Source organism: Camelina sativa, chromosome 7 (genome assembly GCF_030686135.1).
Source record: "Camelina sativa cultivar CO46 ecotype springtype chromosome 7, ASM3068613v1".
NCBI lineage: Eukaryota > Viridiplantae > Streptophyta > Magnoliopsida > Brassicales > Brassicaceae > Camelina > Camelina sativa.
The window spans coordinates 14,595,063-14,614,790 of record NC_141886.1 but is presented as its reverse complement, the minus strand read 5'-3'; the positions used below and the strand labels follow the sequence as shown (position 1 = coordinate 14,614,790).

Sequence of the window (19,728 nt, the reverse complement as noted above, 5' to 3'; positions counted from 1 at the left end):
AATGTTTTTTTGATCAATCATCGAAGCAAAATAATTTCCATTATTTTGCCAGTTTTCATTTGACTTTTAAAAATTTATAACATCTGATTTGAATGAATATTCACATTTTCTTTGAATTACCGATAAAACTTTTATCTCGGTCTTCTTCGGACCAAAATCTAGTAGTATATTAGGTAATATTCCGCACATATGTGCGGGTTGTTGTAATTGTTATGCTAATTTATTTTAGTTTATGTAATAATCATAAAACTATGAGATTTTTCTGAGAATATTTTTTAATAAAGTTTTTTAAAATGATATTTCTGAAAAGTGGTACTGAAAAAGATGTATTTTTGAAATTTTCCCAAAAAATACATACATAACAAATAAGGGGAAAATTCCTAAAAAAAAACTCATCTTATTTTTATTTGGACGTTTAATACCCAATACTTTTTGATTGGAACAAAAATATCCGATGTATTAAATTGATATCAAATAAAACATTATTTTTTAAAGATTGGAAGAATCGTATACATGAGTTAACAGACGTTAACCTATGTAACGGAATTGCTAAACCGGGTTTCAATTTCAGTCACACGGTTTTAGATAGATATATATCGTCTGTTCGCCTAATTGTTTGACAACATTGAAGTAGTGTAGTGGTAACAGTTTAGTTTTGCAAACCAGCATGATTTGGGTTCGAACCACTCCTTAAACGATTTATTTATTTATTTTTTTTTATTTTAAACTCGAGAGTTCTTCGTTGGAAGAGCAGTACGAGTCTGAGAGTTTTTTGTTGTGATTTCCAGACCATAAATTCCGATGAAGACGACCAATATGGAGTAAGAGGATACTACTTTAATCGATGAAAACAACGTTTGATGCGTCGGTCGGTGACGAGAAGGTCGGACGAAGAAGCCTGCAACAAACGTACACAAATCAAAGAAAGTGAAGGATAAGAAGGTTGTGTCCGCCGCTGCTCCGAGGACTAAAATTGTTTCATATCCTCCTACTTAGAAGAGGTAATGAGATTATATTTAGTTTTCTTGTGTTTTCTGAATCCTGATTTCAGATTTTGAGATTGATTTTGGTGTTTTAATGTTGTTGTGATTTTCAGATAATAAAGGATGTGATTGTTAGGTAAACTTAGGTTGAAGGATCTCGCTGAAACGTGATTATTAACATTGGTGGTGGCGGCGGTGATTTAATAGAGGTTTTCCAAAAAAAATATAGAAGGTTGATACGCCCAAATTCGAGGATCACTCAGTTAGAATAGAAAAGATAGAAATTCGCCAAGATGCAAAGTGCAACAAGGGAAATTTGATGGATTGTGGGGTCGCACTGCAGTTGTGGAAGACTGCTGATATTCCCAACTCCAATCGCTGCTAGATATAACACACTAGTCCAACAAGAGGAGGCTGTTGCTTAGATATTGCACACCAAGAAACAAGAAAGTGTTCTAAACAAAGAACAAAGAGATATACTCATAAAATGAAAAGGAAATTGATTGATGATTCTCAAATGAGATTACATGTGTTTATATAGAGATAAGAAACTTGGTAAAAAGGTAATAAATATAGATAGTTGAATGGATAGTGTGTCAATAAATATAGATAGTTGAATGGAGACCCAACTATTGAAGTTTTCATTTTCAAGGTTTTCTTCCCAAGGTGAGTTGAACTCCATTTTCGTCACCGCTCTTTGACCACAAAATAAAGTGATTATTTTGGGCTTTATTGGACTTGAATTAGGCTCAAAGTGGGCTGGAATTGATATGTATTATCCCCAATATATTTTCCCATGCTCTCTTTGGCCACAATCTTTTGAGTAAGCCCATGAAGTGCATTCCTTAGCTTCCTAGCTTTTGCTCTCGTCATTGGTCCTTTAGGTAAAAACAATGGTTCCTCAGCCACAAGCTCCTCTGATTCAAGCTCAGCTACATGTTCCTCAGGTTCAAGCTCAGCTACAAGCTCATCCTCATTCGCTCAATCCATGGTCACATCATCCCCCTCCTCTTGAAAAGAGACCTCAAATCTGGATCATGTGCCACAAAAGGAACTAAATCAGAAATATTAGAGCTTGAACTCACATTGTACTTACCTTAAGACCAAGTTGGTAGGCATTTTCATTGATCTTTCTCTTGATCTTAAAGGGTCCATCAATTCTAGGCATGAGTTTTGATTTTCTTTGAGCTGGAAACGTTCTTTCCTCAAGTGAACCCACACTTGGTCTCCGGGTTTGAATACCATCTTGCGCCTTCCTTTTTTACCTTCTTTTGCATATTGCTTTGTCTTCTTCTCAATGTTTATTCTAGCTTTCTCATGGATATGTTTGTCAAGGTCAGCTTTTTTTTTCTCATCCAAGCTAGCTCTTTCACTCAGAGGTACATGGGTTAGATCCAATGGAGAAAAAGGATTGAAGCCATAAACGATTTGGAACAGAGAAAACTTAGTTGAAGAATGAACTGATTGATTGTATGCAAACTCAACATGTGGTAAACAATCTCCCCAAGTTTTAATGTTCTTTTTGTTCAAAGTGCGCAAGAGAGTAGACAAAGTTCTATTAACTACTTCAGTTTGTCCATCAGTTTGTGGATGACAAGTAGAGGAGAATAGCAACTTAGTCCCTAGTTTAGACCAAAGTGTTTTCCAGAAGTAACTCAAAAACATTATATCCCTATCAGATGCAATTGACCTAGGCACTCCATGCAAATGAACAATTTCCTTGAAGAACAACTTAGCAACATGCAAAGCATTATCAGTTTTGTGACAAGGTATGAAATGCGCCATTTTTGAAAATCGATCAATGACCACAAAAACTGAATCTTTACCAGTCCTAGTTTTAGGAAAACCAAGCATATAATCCATAGAAATATCATGTCAAGGCTGAGTAGGAGTAGGATGTCGATACTTTACCGTAATGTTGTTGATGGCATGACAATATACACACATGCGCCAAGAGCCATCCTTCTTAGGCACAAGGAGAACATGTACATCACATGGGCTTAGGCTCTCCCTGATGTAACATTTTTCAAGAAGTTCTCCAATCTGCTTTTGAAGTTCCTTTGTTTCCAAAGGATTGGTTCGATAAGCCGGTCGGTTTGGAAGTGACGCACCTGGGATGAAATCAATTTGGTGTTCTATACCTCTTATTGGCGGCAAACCGTTAGGGTTCTCTTCTGGAAAGATATTTGAGAACTCTTGCAAAACATCTATCAAATCACTCGGGAGCTCCGGTGCAAGGTCAGAAAATGCTATCAGTATTTCTTTATACACAAGCAAAAGCAATGGCTGTTGAGAGTACAAAGATTTCCTTACTTGACTCTCTTTGACAAAGAAGTTGAAGTTCTTAGGAGATACCTCAAGTTTTGCTGGTTTAATTTCTTTGTCTCGGCTTTTCTTCAATTGGACCTGGTCTTGATGGACCTCCAACGGAGTTAAAGGAACCAGAGTGATCTTCTTTCCTTTATGCTCAAAGGAATGCCAGTTGGTGTAGCCATCATGTATCGCCCTCATGTCAAACTGCCAAGGTCGTCCTAGAAGGATATGGCTTGCATCCATAGCAAGGACATTGCACAGGATCTCGTCTTCATATTGGCCGATGGTAAGAGGAACCGTGACTTGCTCCTTGACGTAGTGTTCACCCGTTTCATTCAACCATTCCAGTTTAAAAGGTTGCGGATGAGGTCTGGTCTCAAGTCCAAGCTTCCAAACAAGAGTATCACTAGCAACGTTAGTACAGCTTCCACCGTCAATGATTAAAGAACAAATTTTATTGTGAACTAAACATCTAGTGTGAAAGAGATTCTCCCTTTGTTCACGGTCATTGGACTTAGGTTGAAAGCTCAATGATCTCCTAGTGACCAGAAGTGTCCTTTGAGTTGGATATTCAAACTGCTCTTCCTCTTCGTCAAAGATTGGACCGAGATCTTCCTCTTTTTCTTTATCGTCTTCAAACTCGACTTCACCGTTGTCTAGAAGGATCATTACCTTCTGATTCGGACATTTGTTGGCATAATGTCCAAGTCCTTGACATTTGAAACACCGAATACAACTTGCCTGATTGTTGGTCTCGTCTGCCTTTCCTTTATCAAGACGAGCAAGAGCATTAGTCTTAAAACCTCAATTTGATGGGGTTGGAGACTTATCTTAATCTTGATAACTTGCTTTTGGAGCAAATGAAGGTTTAGAGAAACCACTCCTCTTGGTTTGTTGTTCCATTAGAATCGCCTTGTGCAACATTTCCTCCAAGCTTTCATATTCTTGAAACTCCATTATGTCCTGAATGTCCCGGTTGAGGCCTGCAAGGAATCTGGCCATGGTAGCTTCTAAGGTTTCATCTACATCTGTCTTGATCATTAAACTTTCCATTTTCTGGAAATAGTCCTCCACAGATTTGGTTCCTTGAAGCAAACGTCTGAGTTTTTGGTGGAGATCTCTGTGGTAATGAACCGGCACAAACCGTTTCCTCATCAGTGTAGTGAGCTCATCCCATGAAGCTATTGGTCTTCCACCTGTCTTTCTCCTGCATAACTCGATCATACCAGTTAATAGCATAGCCTATAAACTCAGTTGCTGCTAACCTAACCTTCTTGAGTTTAGAAATTTTTTGACAATCGAACATTAACTCCATTTTCCTTTCCTATTCTAGATAAACATCCAGATCGTTTTTACCTTCAAAGGTTGGAATTTTAAGTTTTAAACCACCTAAATTGTTATTTCGTGTACCAAAAGGATTAACATCACCTTGATCACGTTTTCTATGACTTCCTCTAGGTCGGTTGATGGATCGATCATCTTCTTCATGGAACTCCTCTTCTTCAATTTCATCCTCGGGCTGGTAAGTCCTCCTTGAACGTTCTCTCCTGGCTGCGGGTCTAGAACGAGTTTATTGATTGTTCTGAATCTCGTCGAGCCTATGGTGTAGTTCTTCTAGACCTGTATTCATAAGGTTAGTAATAGTGTCATTCAATGCTCTCATTTGCAAGTTAGATAGCCCGGCGACAGAATTCCCTGGCCGATCTCTTTTTCCATCACTTTCCATGGTTTCCTGAAAACTTAACACGAAAAGTTAGCATATAAAAAATCCTCACACACTCAAGTGTTTCTCTCAATTTTGGTAGGTCACTCAAGAGCTTTCTCCCTAAGTTCTAAGAGAACAAATCCAAGCAACCCAATGGAATTCCCAAGCAACAAGGGAAGAAGGAAGATAGAAAGACAAAAGGATTTTGTGAAATCTGTTTTAACCACTCCTAGGCTGGATTTCTCGTCAGCCAGCAGGATTTCTCTGCCACCACCTAGCCAAATGCAATTTTTTTTTTTTTTTTTTTTTTTTTTTTGTTTGTTTGTTTTGTTTTGTTTTTTTGAAAATAGAGATGACCTAGGTAAGGAGATGGCCTAGATTTATGATAGAAAGAAGAAGAAATATTTAGAAATGGAAGATGAGAAGATGAACAGACAAGTACCGGTTGAGTGGCTCTGATACCACTTGATACGCCCAAATTCGAGGATCACTCAGTCGGACTAGAAAGGATAGAAACTCGCCAAGGTGCAAGGTGCAATAAGGGAGATTTGATGGATTATGGGGTAGCACAACAGTTGCGGAAGGCTGCTGATATTCCCAACTCCAATCGCTGCTAGATATGACACACTAGTCCAGCAAGAGGAGGCTGTTGCTTGGATATTACACACCAAGAAACAAGAAAGTGTTCTAAACAAAGAACAAAGAGATAGACTCATAAAATGAAAAAGAAATTGATTGATGGTTCTCAAATGAGATTACATGTGTTTATATAGGGATAAGAAACTTGGTAAAAAAGCAATAAATATATATAGTTGAATGGATAGTGTGTCAATAAATATAGATAGTTGAATGGAGACCCAACTCTTGAAGTTTTTCTTTCCAAGGTGCCCTTCCCAAGGTGAGTTGAACTCCATTTTCGTCACCCCTCTTTGACCACAAAATAAAATGATTGTTTTGGGCTTTCTTGGACTTGAATTAGACTCAAAATAGGTTGGAATTGATAGGTATCATTCCCAATAGATTTTCCCATGCTCTCTTTAGCCATAATCTCTTGAGTAAGTCCATGAAGTGCATTCCTTACTTTCCTAGCTTTTGCTCTAGGCATTGATCCTTCAGGTACAAACAATGGTTCCTCAACTACAAGCTCCTCTGATTCAAGCTCAGCTATATATTCCTCAGGTTCAAGCTCAGCTACAAGCTCATCCTCATTAGCTCCATCCATGGTCACATCAAAGGTGTTATATAATGGGTTCGAACCCGGGTTCTGTTGTTGCAAAACCGGGTTCTGTTGTTGCAAAACTAACCTTATACCACTAGACTACTTCAATATATTCAAATAGTTATATAAACCGATTGTATATATCTATTTAAAACCGTGTGACTGAAATTGAAACCCGGTTTAACAATACCGTCACACAGGTTAACGTCTGTTAAGTCATATGTCTGATTCTTCCAATCTTTAAGAAATAATGTTTTATTTGACATCATTTTAATACATCGGGTATTTTTGTTCCAATCAAAAAGTATTGGGTATTAAACGTCCAAATAAAAATAAGGTGAGGTTTTTTTTAGGAATTTTCCCAACAAATAAGATGTATTTTTGATGTATTATGCAAACAATCAATAATACACTTTATTTATTCAAATCATACAATATCAAAATGTACCTTTTATTTAAAAATATTGTTAATGATAAACATAAAATTTTACTATGATATTCAAAATTTACCTAAAACATTTAATAACCAAATTCCAAAATTATTTTGAAGTATCAATTATATATATTCCTATTAAATCATATGAAATATAAGAAAAATCTTACAAAATATATAATCATACTTTTATTAGAAGAGTTACAATTATAATTTATAGTGTTTTTGAATGAAAATGAATTGAAAAAAATAGTCAATTCATTATTAATGTAATTTCAGTTACAATTTAGTAGTAAAATTTAGATTTAAAGTATAGATTAATGAACATATTACATTTTTATTTAATTAAAAATATATATTATTTTCTTAGAAATTAAATGCTAAATGGACCAATAAGGAGAGAGTGAAACCTTATAAAATCATATGAAATGCAATAAAAATTCCCAAAGATTAATTTAATTTTTAATCTCTTTATATTCACCTTAATTTAAGCTATATTGCTAGGTTAAATTCTAATGATTTCATCTTTGTAGTAAAATTTTGGAAATGGAATATCAAACTGTTTTTTATATATAGAAAATCATTAAATTACAAATTTTGAATTGAATAAACATTACAATGATCTTGATATAATTATATTTTGGATCACAAGAACTAAATATAATGATGAGTATAAAAAAAAATGTATCACAAATTTTTTGGAGGTAAGAGAGAGTTAAAAAATTTGATTTAATAATTCTACTATAATAGTTTATTTTGTTAAAACATTGCATACTTAAAAAATATATATATACATGAATGAATATGATTTCTTTAGCTTGAATCCCTCTCCCCCCCCCCATTAGGCTTTGATAGAAATTAGTATCGTTGAATCTGCATTGATAATTGTTTTTTCAGTCACCAAAATTTTATTATACATTTGTAATTGAAAATTAAAAATAATAAGAAGACAAAGAAGGAAGGAAGAAATACATCAAAACAAAGAACTAAAAATAAACAAAATATAAGAAAAATCTAACAAAATACGTAGTCACACTCTTACCATGAGTTATGAACCCATACAAGAACATCAACAAAACAAATAAATTATTTAGAATTTGAGGTATAGTGGATGATGATGTGAGAATGATTATTTATAGAATTTTAAGGGATGAAAGTTACATTTCTAAAATAAATTAATTAGAGGAGTTATGATTATAATTTATAGTGTGTTTGAATAAAAATGAATGGAAAAATAGTCAATTTATAATTAATATAATTTCAGTTATAACTTAGTAGTAAAATGTAGATTTAAAATATAGATTAATTTATATTATTACATTATTATTTAATTATAAATAAATATTATTTAAAAAAAAATTAAATGGTAAATAGACCAATAAGGAGAGAGTGAATTAAATTTATTGAATTTAGTGAAATTCTATTCGGGCTTCATATAATTCGTGTAAAGTCAAAGTTAGATAAATTGAGACATAAAATTTCTATACCGTTTGGATTGGTCTGATTGTTTAGTGAATTTCGGTTTGGTAAACCGTTGGGTAATTTTCCCCAGCCAGAAAGCATAAATCACAGATGGCATCTATGAAACGCTACCGTTTAAACGCGCTTTATCCGGATCCCACCATTTTCTTAAGCCTCCTAAGCTTCGTTCGTAATCCCCAATTCGAAACCCTAGCTAGCACCATAATTTCACCAGAGATCAAAAGATGGCTATAGCACGAACTGGAGTTTACGTTGATGATTACCTTGAGTGTAAGATCCACAATTTCGTAAAATATGCATTACTCGAAACTCTCAGTTCGATTTAGGGTTTTTTTTAATTCAATTCTGGAATCGTAAATTCGAATTCTTGTAGATGCCAGCACTTTCCCTGCAGAGCTTCAAAGACTTCTTAATACAGTTCGTGAACTAGACGAGAGATCTCAATGTGAGATCCTTATTACTAGATTTGTTCTCTCTTGCGTTATGTTTCTTTGTGGAATTGATTATGATGTTGTGTTTTTTGTTGTTGGAAGCGCTTATAAATCAGACAAGGCAGCAAACCAAGTATTGCTTAGGGCTTGCCTCACAGAGTTCTAAGAAGGGTAATAATGGCAGTCATTACAATAGTGGGCTTGATGAAGAGGAAACGATTGAGAAAATGCGTAAAGAGATTGAGTCTAGTCAGGAAAATGCGTTAAGTTTGTGTACCGAGAAGGTCTTATTGGCCCGACAGGCTTATGATCTTGTAAGTGCTTTCTTTTGCTATTTAAGTTTTTTTTTTTTTTTTTTTGCTAGCATGTGTATGCAATGTGTAAGAATAGAGCGTTAGTTCACTCAAAATCTTGAAATGGAACTTTGTTGCTTAAAAAGTTGAATATAGCTCCTTTGGTTGTTTTAGCCTAATGTATTGTGATGGTAATTACACTATGTTTACTCCGGTTATAGATAGACAGTCACGTAAAACGACTTGATGAAGATCTAAATAACTTCGCAGAAGATTTAAAGCAAGGTATGTGATATCAACCCAGGAGCTTTCTAATTAATACTGTCATCTTAAGGGGATTGACTAGAATTATGTCTTTATTATCTGATCGCTTTTCTCACTAACTAGTCCAAGAATCATGTTAAAACATGGGTCAGTTGAATGATTGAGATTAATCGGTTGGTAATTGATTGAGCACGCCATGATAGGACAGAATGTTGAGCTAATTTATATTCTCCTTTTCTTTACTAAAAGGTTTGATGAGAAGCATATGAGGTAGGGAGTTATGTTTCAAAATTATTGTCTTGTGTGAGAGGACAGGGGTTCTACGCCTTGTTGGACGCAAGAGTAAATCTCTTGTGGGTGTTCGTCTTGTTTTGTCAATAAAAAGGTCACATTTGCTTGTATCTCTTGTAAAACTTCCTCTAGGACAACCTCCCTAAGTGTTAGCAAAAACATGCTTTCCACCTGTATAAACATCAGTCAGTGCACAACGATTAGTGTTAAGCTTCAGAGAAACAGAAATTATCATCTCCCATCTTGTCAAATCATAAGTGGCCTTATTTTCATTTTCCTCTAGTGGTCATATGCGAAACTTTTAACTGATGCTTTGCATGAAGTAGTTAAAGTTGTTTTTTAATGGTGTCCACTATGTTTATCGTATATTTATTCTTTCGTTACACTTCTCTGTCAGAGGGAAAAATTCCACAAGACGAGCCCTCTGTTCTTCCGCCGCTACCTATAGTTCCTAAACAGGAAAAGCGTAAGTCCTTCTATAGCACACCTCAGTCCAAGAAGATTGATTACAGAGATAGAGAGTGGGATCGTGACAGGGATTTTGAGCTCATGCCTCCTCCTGGAAGCAATCGGAAAGACCTCACCCCTATTGACGAGCAGCCAATTGATCCTAACGAACCAACATACTGTGTCTGCCATCAGGTCTTGAATACATAAAATATGTGGGTTGTTTGATCCTGTTTTGATCTTTGGTTAACACCTTTGTTAATGTTTTTTCAGGTGTCTTTTGGAGACATGATTGCCTGTGACAATGAGAATGTGAGTCCTGTTCTGCTAGTATCTTATTTTCTATCTTTAAGTGTTTAACCATTTCTTTTAACCATAACCATGTGATCGTTTCTTGTTTGGACAGTGCCAAGGAGGTGAATGGTTTCACTATACATGTGTTGGCCTGACGCCTGAGACCAGATTCAAAGGGAAATGGTATTGCCCCACCTGCAGGCTCCTACCACAGTCGCATTAATATCATTTGTGCCTGTTAAAAAGGTATTGCTTTAATATTAGCATCAATCATCAGAACAAAGGTCTACTCCTGCAATTTCCATGCATGTGTAGCTAATATAAGACATACATATGTATAGAGATTTGCAAGAAGTTACGATATAATTCTCATTGGTGCCAATGGTATCCTCTTTAGCACCTGTGGTTCATGACCAATCTCATCTTTGTTGCTACTAAAAACATGTAGTAAATGCAAGTAGAAGTAAACTTTTAGAATGAGAAAACATGATGTTTTTTTGTACACCTCGGGTTAATTCTTGGAGCTTATATTTTTCTGTACATGATTATAGTTTGGGCTGTTGATGCGCCTTTGAAATTTGATCAAATGACTTGTTTTGTTTACCCCAAAAGGTAGTTTAAAATCACAGTGACTCCTACGAGATGTCTAACTTCAATCTTTAACCATCCTATATAGTAAAGATTAAGTAGACGACAACAAAAAAAAATATATATATATATAGTAAAGATAAAGTAGTATAATAGCCTCAAAATTCAAAATGACATTTATTTTGTTCACGGATATTCACACAGTCTCAACTCTCAGTATAATTTGAAAATACAGATCACTAGATCTAGAGAGAGAGAATGGGACCCAATTGCAACCAATAAAGAGCGGTGAGATTTTCGAGTCAAGAAATTTGAATTTTCAATCAATCTACGATCTATTTTTTTCGTTTCTCAAACACGAGAAAATATAATTGTTAAATAAATAAATAAAGAGATACATATTACAGATGGCGACAAATAACATTGAAAAAGACAAGACACAGAGCTTCAACAAAATAAAGAAGCGGACAAACAAAGAAAAACCTAAAAAACCCCAAAACATATTTTGAAAAATAGGTTATCTGTTGAACCGCGGGATTTTTCTCTGTGTAGATTTCGCAGTGTCCGCCGAACTCTCATACTTTTGATTTGTTTTCAATCTGAGGTTTTATTTTGCTTTTACGTCGATTTCTTTTGCTTTTGGATTCTCAGAAATTCCTCCAAAGGTTTCCGGTCGAAGCCAAGAAGTAGCTCAGGTAGAAGAAACAGGTACGGATCTGTTTCCGAGATTCATCTTCTCTAATGTTTGCTATTTTCTCTGGAAGTTGTCTGATTTCCCAATTTGCTGTCTGTGTCCGAGGTTCACGGTTCTATGGTCCTTTTGTTTATTTTTTTTTCCTTTGGGCGGAAAGTGATGAGATTTGAAAATGTTGGTTAAAAGTTTGTTTGTTTATGACTTAAAAGGGCAATCTTATGTTGTTGGTTTGATTTTTTTCTTGTTTGGTACAGTTGGAGTAATGGGGGTTGTCTTGAATTTTTGTTCTTTTCTCTTGAAGTTGTCTGATTTTGAATTTAGTTGTCTGGTTCTCATATTCCTTGTATATGGTCTTTAATCTGGTCTGACTCGAGTATGGAAGGATGAGATTTGAAAAATGTTAGCTAAAGTTTATGAATTTTAAAGAATAAGTCTGATGTTGTTGGGGTGATTTTGTCTTTTCTGGTGCAGTTGGTTGGAGTAATGGGTTTGAATCTGAATCCAGTTTTGCGACAAGAATTGGCTAATCTTGACAAAGACACAGAGAGTCGTAAATCAGCAATGAAAGCTCTTAAGTCTTATGTGAAGGACTTGGATTCAAAGGCCATTCCTGGTTTTCTAGCACAAGTCTTTGAGACTAAAGAAACTAACTCTTTGTCTGGTGAATACACCATTTCGCTTTATGAGATACTTGCTCGGGTTCATGGACCCAACATTGTTCCCCAGATTGATACAATCATGTCCACCATTGTCAAGACTTTGGCTTCAAGTGCTGGCTCTTTCCCTCTTCAACAAGCTTGTTCTAAAGTTATTCCGGCAATTGCTCGATACGGGATTGATCCGACAACCAAAGAAGATAAGAAACAACTTATAATCCACTCCTTGTGTAAGCCTCTTACGGATTCTCTGTTGGGTTCTCAGGAGAGCCTCACTTCAGGGTCTGCTCTATGTCTTAAGGCTCTTGTGGATTGTGACAACTGGCGATTTGCTTCGGACGAGATGGTGAACAGGGTTTGCCAAAACGTTGTAGTTGCATTGGACTCAAACTCCAACCAAACACATGTTCAGATGGGTCTGGTTATGTCACTTACCAAACATAATCCTTTGATCGTTGAAGCCTATGCAAGGTTGTTGATACACACAGGATTACGAATTCTGAGTTTCGGGGTTTCTGAAGGAAACTCACAGAAGCGGTTATCAGCAGTCCAAATGTTGAACTTCCTAATGAAGTGCTTGGACCCGAGAAGCATATACTCCGAAGTTGAGTTGATAATCAAAGAAATGGAGAGGTGCCAATCTGACCAAATGGCTTACGTCAGAGGAGCTGCTTATGAAGCAATGATGACTTCAAAAAGAATAGCTGGAGAGCTCGAGTCCAAGATGGACAAGGGTTGTCGTTCTGTTACCGGTTCGAACTTCGGTCGGAGACACTGTCCATCCAATGCCAACGGTCATTTTCCTGATGACTCCTTATCACCTGAATCACAGACTTTAGGTTCGTTCAGTGGATATGATTCTCCGGTTGTGTCCTCGCCTATTTCTCATACTTCTTGTAACTCTGAAAATGATCGGCGGAGTGTGAATCGCAAGCTTTGGAGGCCTGATCAGAATGGAGGCGGGGTTGATATCTCTTTGAAGGATGGTCTTTTCTCCGGTGTAACTAAAGGAACCACCACTGTCTCTGATTCACCTCTTGTACCGTATGATACTTGTGAAAATGGAGATGAATTTGAAGGGTTTCTAATGCAAAGTTTGAGAAACAACCAGCTGCAATACACCAATCCTAGTCCTCAGGTCAGCATCAATCCATATTTGTTATATGATTGGTAGTTTCGGTTGTGTTAAACATTTCTGTCTTTTTTGATGGACAGAGACAGCTTCTACGACGCATCAATGTTGAAGATTTCAACATCTTCACCACTCCAAGGAAGCTCATCAGTTCTCTTCAAAATTTTGATGATGTTGACTTAGATCATTCAGACATCCAAAGTCCAACATTGGGAAGCGGGACCAGAGAGAAAACCATAGAATCTCGCAAGACTCCTAAACTCAGAAGGCGATTTCCAACCATGGCAGAAACAATGTCATCAACTGTCACATTTAGTGAAGACACACCTCAAACTCATATGATAACAGGTAGTAAAAAGAATATGAGCTATGCCAAATTCGTTATTGCCACATCTTTTGTTGTTGTGGCTCTCTTTACAACCGTGGTCTTTATGGTGAATCAAGATGATGATGTTGGTTACTACACTGTTCCTACATGATTTACCTCTGTTTACTTTAATCCTAGTGTAGTTTACTTATCAACGTGTTGGTTGTTTGTTATCAACTTGTTCTCATTTTGTTTTGTATGAAAATCTGTTGAGTTAAACGATGTTTGTATAAATGTGGCAAGATATTAGTAAAGGAGAAGACCAACTTGAAAGTAAACGATCTTCAAGCAACTTGATAGGAAGATCACAAACATCATCTTAGCTAGACTCACTCGTAAGAGGTTTAGCAAACTGATGCAGTTATGGTTATCATGATCAGCACTGCTTGTGTTTTTTACTCGTAATTTGATTCCTTGTTTTTATTATGTTTTACCAAGGAATCAGAAGCCATAGGCTTTCTTGTGAAAGCCAAACTTTTCATTTATATGATAATATTAACAGTAACAGCAAAAAAAAAAAAAAAAAAAAAAATGATATCATCATTTATCCTATAAAGCACAAGTCACTTGATCAATCATGTTTTGACATGTGGCAATTTTATCCAAAAATAAATAATAATTATGTGAAACAATAAATCTATTGGTCGATAAAAAAATTAAAGTGAAAGTTTAGAGGATTAAAGCATAATTGTTAAACTTCCCACGAGCACATTATCACTCTAAAAAGAAAATCAAAAATAAATCTTTTATCCTATAAAACACAAGTCACCTGTCCAATAAGATGAAGCCACATCAAAAACAAAATTATTTTGTTTTCAAAAATCAAATTTTTTTTCAAATGATCGTGTAGAGAAGAGAAAAGGAAAAAAAGAAAAAAAAACTTACTGATGTGTGAAATAGGTTTTATCGGTAAATTAAACGGCTCCATCCACGACTTCCACTTCCTTCTCATCATATATATCTATTGAAAAAAAATGTACGAGAGGATAAAAAAACATTAGATATTTTGAAATTGACCTCCTTCTTCCCTACGATCTATAATTCTACGATTCCTAAGAATGGAACAAAATGAATTTCCAAAATTGATGTGTATGTTGATATTCACGGACATGGGCAACAAAGCCAAAAGTAAGTATTGCTGTCTAGATCGAGATTGATTGTTTTTTGTCTTTGTCTTTCTATTTACAATTTCTGTTTTCAGATTTCACAAGTTTGGCTCTTAGTTTGTTCATCGTGGTTTTGTATATTCATCAAATTCTGAGTTTCATAATAGTTTATGTGTTCAAAATTTTGAATTGACATGTGGATTTATAGGTTCAGATTAAAAAAATCAAATCTCCAGTTATGCCACTTGAGATTTTACACAGCTTTCCTTCAAAATAAGTCTGGAAGCAGAACCATGTGAAATCAGCGTTGGATTGTCCTTACAATTCTATTTTTTTTTCTATCGGTATATCTCTCTGTTTTCTTTGTATTTTATTTCATCCAAAACATTTCATCAATTTTACCCAAAAAAAAAACATTTCGTCAACTTCTCTTTCTCCTACAAGAAAGAAGTTTCTAACGTGAGACAGATATTTTTCTCTATAGTTAGTATCAGATTGTGTGAAAATGATGTTTAAGTGAACTGACCATTTCTCAATTTTGTATTAGTTTAGGAGATGTCGAATGAAGAAAAGAGAATAGACCCAAAAAAAAAAAAAAAAATCAAGGCTAAGAACGTAAGTTTCAATCTTTAGTTACTCTCTCTCTTTGTTTTTTTTTCTGTTTTGTTTATTATGTTAATTTTTCATAAAGGATTCAATCCTTTTTTTTCTTGCAGATTGCGATATCTATTGCAGCAGAGGCGAATACATATCAGATGGTTAAGCCATATCGGGACTTCCATATACAGAGACTAGAAAAGAAGCAGAGCGCGCGAGTTGCAGGCTTGATTGGAGAAAGAGCTTGATAGAACTAAAAGGTCTTTTTAATTCTGGACACGTTCTGATTTTCTGTTGGCAGTCATTTGAGTTGAAAATATGTTTATTTACTATTAACAGTTTGTATATATGAATGGTAAGGGAATCGCTATTAAACTCAAGGATCAAAATTAAGATAGATGATTTTTTTTTGCTGAATGGTAACTTCTTTCTTATGTTCGTTGTGGTTTTTGATATCTGTTTGTTGTTGCAGAGATCAAAACACATTCAAAACTTCTTTTGTTGTTGTTGGTTCAAAGATATACGGTTTGGATGGTGTTTACAGTTTTGGTGTGACTTCGAATGTGTTAGCCATTGATTGTACGTACGTCTCATACGGTACAGCCCGTCTCCCTCATTCCTAGGCCTATTGGTGATACAATCCCACCCTCATCGACAAAATCTACGTAATCGGAGAGTGTTTAGTCATCGGAGGATAAAGAAGGTCATGGTGTTTAATACAGAGAGAAAAATGTGAGAGCTTGAGGCTGATGACTAAGCCAGCCATGAAGATAGGTCAAACGTAGTCTGGTTGTGTGGTGGTGGAGGGTAAAATTTACATAAGAGATCCAACGAATAACTTTGTTTAAGGTCTAAAGGTAGAAGATGTGAAATGGATGAGATTCTAAATTCTAAGAAGTGGGAGTATGCATATGTTGTTGACGATATTTTGTATAACTACTACTCCATGATTCTTAAGAACAGATTAAAAGCGTATAGTTGATAAAAGCACAAGTGTTGGGAGTCGTAAAAGGAGTGGAACTTTCACTTATGGTTTTTTGGTGATGCTAGCTGGTATTATTGTTTGATGCACAAACTTTCGCTTTTAAAACATGGGTAGATGCATCATCACGTATTAAGGCTTTTGTTTATGCAACAGGTTTTTTCTCCTCCAATTTTTGTGATGATGCGATGATTTTTTTAGAGACCAATATTTATTTTTTTATTTGTTTAGGTATTTCTTAGACAGTAATAACATTTTAAATATAATTAGTTGTTAAAAATCAAACATTTTTAAGTTAGAAAAATAATTTCCCGTACGTTCCGACCAAAAAAATAATTTCCCGTACTACGTACGGGTCTAATACTAGTTAGAGGATAATTCGCCTCCATAATCCCACGATCTCTTCTATTCAAACTATTGACAGCCACGTCGTCAAAGCTATATATACGTATCTCATTGATCATCTTTATGTTGTAGATGTTAGTTTTATTTTTAAAAGTTGAGGCTAAACTCATTTAGGAGTAAGGCATGCTTCGTAAGAGAACAGCATATAATAAATTCCAAAATTTTGTTATTAACGCCGACAATCTCTGATGAGTTCATCATATAAGGCATATAGCCTCTGGTATGTTACGTATCTTTTATACCTCTAATCAACACTGCATTGATACCAAAATAAAGCAAAAGGGAGATCTTTCTTTGCCACTTTCCTCTATGTTGAACCGGAACGAAGCAAAAGAATCCAGGTTTGGACTCTCCTCCAAGATTATGCCCAAAACATATCTGGTCCCTGGTTCATTACGGGTGACTTTAATGATATTATCTGTAATGAGGAGAAAGTTGGAGGCCCGGTGAGATCTGAGGGATCTTTCTCAGATCTGCGGACCTTCATGTCCACCTGGGACCTTTACGACCTAAAACATTCTGGCAATTTCCTCTCCTGGAGGGATAGAAGGTATTCCCACTTGGTAAGATGTAAACTAGACAAAGCGATGGCAAATAGCGAATGTGGTCATGGCATATCCATCTGGTAGAAGCGAATACCTGCGTTTCGAGGGTTCTGATCATCGCTCCCTGGTAACATCTTTTGATCTTGTTATGAGAAAACATAAGAGCCTATTCAGGCATGACCAAAGATTCAAAGACAATCCTGAAGTTACCAATCTAGTGGCTCAAGCCTGGAACTCCAACCCAACAACATCCATAGACCAACGTCTGCATCTATGTCGGCTCGCCATAATACAATGGAACAAAGAACATATGCTAAATAGCCAATAGAAGAGCCCAAAACAACATCTCTGTTATAAAGTCCACCACTGGAGAAAAAGTGTATGAAGAAAAAGACATTGTTAGAGCAATTTCTGAATATTTTCAAGAGATTTTTACCTCACAAGAAGGTGAAAGGATCAATGTCGTGAATGAGGCTCTCTCCCCATGTATTACTCAGGAGATGAATGAAAAACTGATTAGCATGCCATCCACCACTACGGCCCAAAAGGTTTCAGACTATAGACCGATTGCACTCTGCTCAGTTTACTATAAAATCATTGCAAAACTACTCGGAAAGCGACTACAACCTGTACTAGACTCCTTTATCTCAGAGAAACAAACCGCTTTCATGCCTCAACGTGCCATCTCCGATAATGTCTTGATAACGCATGAAGCCCTCAATTACTTGAAGACCTCGGGAGCAAAAAAGAGATGCTTCATGGCAGTTAAAACAGATATGAGCAAGGCATATGATAGATTAGAGTGGGATTTCATAAGAGCTGTACTTGAAAGGATGGGATTTCATCAAACCTGGATCCATTGGATCATGCAATGCGTTTCCACGGTCTCATACTCTTTCCTTCTAAATGGTCAAGCAAAATGATTAGTTTTACCTCAACGTGGTATCCAACAAGGCAATCCTCTGTCCCCATACATTTTTATTATTTGTAGCGAAGTGCTTTCCAGACTCTGTTTGAAAGCATAGGCACAAGGTAGCCTACCAGGTTTAAGGGTGGCCAAAGGTAGTCCAAGAGTAAATCACCTTATCTTTGCCAATGATACCATGTTCTTCATCCGATCTGATCAACACAGTTGCTCAAAGCTTCACAGTATTCTACAGAATTATGAAAGCGCATCGAGTCATAAAATCAACCAAGCAAAATCCTCACTTACTTTTTCTACTAAAACGCCCCCAGAGATAAAAGAACAAGCTAAAAGGATACTTGGAATACAAAAATAGGGAGGGCAAGGTAAATATCTTGGCTTACCTGAGTTGTTTGGTAGGAAAAAGAAGGACCTATTCGCCTCCATAGTGGATCGTATAAAACAAAAAGCTCTCAGTTGGTCCTCAAGAGTCCTATCCACTGCAGGGAAGCTCACCATGCTAAAATCGGTCCTTACTACCATGCCAACCTACACCATGTCCTGCTTTCATCTCCCCGCCTCCCTGTGCAAACATATCAAATTCGCGCTTACTCGCTTCTGGTGGGATGCAAACACTGAAAATAAAAATTTGTCCTGGATATCGTGGAAGAGAATCACCAAACCTCTAAAAGTTAGCGGTTTAGGCCTGAGATATTTACAGCTCTTCAATAAAGCACTACTAGCAAAAATCTGTTGGAGACTAATCACGAAACCTAATTGCCTCCTTGCAAAAGTCTCCTGGGGAAGTATTGCAAGTCGACTCCTTTACTGGATTGAACCATACAAAACTCTGCATCCCACGGTTGGCGAAGTATCTGTATGGGCAAAGACCTCCTCAAATCAAATCTGAGGATGTTAGTAGGCTCGAGATCATCAATTCCCCTCTGGAGAACTCCATGGCTCTCAACCTCTTCTCCACAAGCACCAATTGGACCACCAACGGAAGCTACACATAATCTCAGAGTTGCGGATCTCCTTCTCCCAGATTCCCGAGACTGGAACCTTGACCTGATCGGACTCATCCTCCCTAACTATGAAAAGGAGATACTAAAACTTCAACCTAATGCCAAAGGAGCTCCTGATAGTTGGGCATGGATACCTATCAACGATGGCGTCTACTCTGCTAAATTAGGGTACTTTGAAGCGTCAAAGCTTGCGGAAGATCCGAATAATGATACTCCCCCCCATCCCACTACCCATAATCCTTTTAACTGGCACTCTAATATTTGGTCCCTCAAGACATCACAAAAAAACCAAGTTACTATTGTGCAAAGCAGCCCAAAATGCTCTGCCAGTGGGAGAGAATCTTAAATCCTGAAACATCACTGAGGAATCCACCCTGCACCTCTTCTTTCACTGTCCTTATGCCCATCAAATTTGGTCTATGGTCCCGTTCAAAGATTCACTTCTCCCGTTAACCTAACCTCAGTTAAGGAGGGTATCTTCAAGGCTTCCAAACTTATTTGCTTACCACCCTCGGGTATAGGATTGGGACATGTTGCCCCATGGATCTTTTAGACGCTTTGGACTACTCGCA

General features: G+C 36.4%; 3 protein-coding genes across 3 annotated transcripts; 2 read left to right on the top strand and 1 right to left on the bottom strand.

Moving 5' to 3' along the window:
• Positions 1-1,964: 1,964 nt before the first annotated feature.
• On the bottom strand, positions 1,965-6,223 carry LOC147941202 (uncharacterized). Its single transcript, XM_087458418.1, has 8 exons — positions 5,972-6,223; positions 4,917-5,028; positions 4,725-4,855; positions 4,562-4,620; positions 4,175-4,503; positions 2,929-4,063; positions 2,080-2,814; positions 1,965-2,013 (listed from the first exon to the last, which is right to left on the bottom strand). The coding sequence occupies exons 1-8, from the start codon at positions 6,221-6,223 to the stop codon at positions 1,965-1,967; spliced, it is 2,802 nt and encodes a 933-aa protein (XP_087314544.1).
• Positions 6,224-8,227: 2,004 nt separating this feature from the next.
• Positions 8,228-10,657, top strand: LOC104700963 (PHD finger protein ING2). The gene is made up of 7 exons (XM_010416578.2): positions 8,228-8,405; positions 8,509-8,580; positions 8,669-8,880; positions 9,081-9,144; positions 9,812-10,056; positions 10,135-10,173; positions 10,268-10,657. The coding sequence occupies exons 1-7, from the start codon at positions 8,360-8,362 to the stop codon at positions 10,376-10,378; spliced, it is 789 nt and encodes a 262-aa protein (XP_010414880.1). The 5' UTR covers positions 8,228-8,359; the 3' UTR covers positions 10,379-10,657.
• Positions 10,658-11,920: 1,263 nt separating this feature from the next.
• LOC104700962 (protein SINE1) lies at positions 11,921-13,870 on the top strand. Its single transcript, XM_010416577.2, has 2 exons — positions 11,921-13,231; positions 13,309-13,870. The coding sequence occupies exons 1-2, from the start codon at positions 11,921-11,923 to the stop codon at positions 13,702-13,704; spliced, it is 1,707 nt and encodes a 568-aa protein (XP_010414879.2). The 3' UTR covers positions 13,705-13,870.
• The last annotated feature ends 5,858 nt before the right edge of the window (positions 13,871-19,728 follow it).

Bases quoted from the DNA above. Each gene is read 5' to 3' on its own strand.
- LOC147941202 (XM_087458418.1), bottom strand. From the start codon at position 6,223: ATGGATGGAGCTAATGAGGATGAGCTTGTAGCTGAGCTTGAACCTGAG. The intron at 4,621-4,724 runs GTGATGTTAATC...TATCTAGAATAG, and splicing joins TCATAGAAAACGTGATCAAG to GAAAGGAAAATGGAGTTAAT. The intron at 2,815-2,928 runs GTGTGTATATTG...TCCTAAAACTAG, and splicing joins AAGGATGGCTCTTGGCGCAT to GACTGGTAAAGATTCAGTTT.
- LOC104700963 (XM_010416578.2), top strand. From the start codon at position 8,360: ATGGCTATAGCACGAACTGGAGTTTACGTTGATGATTACCTTGAGT. The intron at 8,406-8,508 runs GTAAGATCCACA...GAATTCTTGTAG, and splicing joins CGTTGATGATTACCTTGAGT to ATGCCAGCACTTTCCCTGCA. The intron at 10,174-10,267 runs GTGAGTCCTGTT...TTGTTTGGACAG, and splicing joins TTGCCTGTGACAATGAGAAT to TGCCAAGGAGGTGAATGGTT.
- LOC104700962 (XM_010416577.2), top strand. From the start codon at position 11,921: ATGGGTTTGAATCTGAATCCAGTTTTGCGACAAGAATTGGCTAATCTT. The intron at 13,232-13,308 runs GTCAGCATCAAT...TTTGATGGACAG, and splicing joins ACACCAATCCTAGTCCTCAG to AGACAGCTTCTACGACGCAT.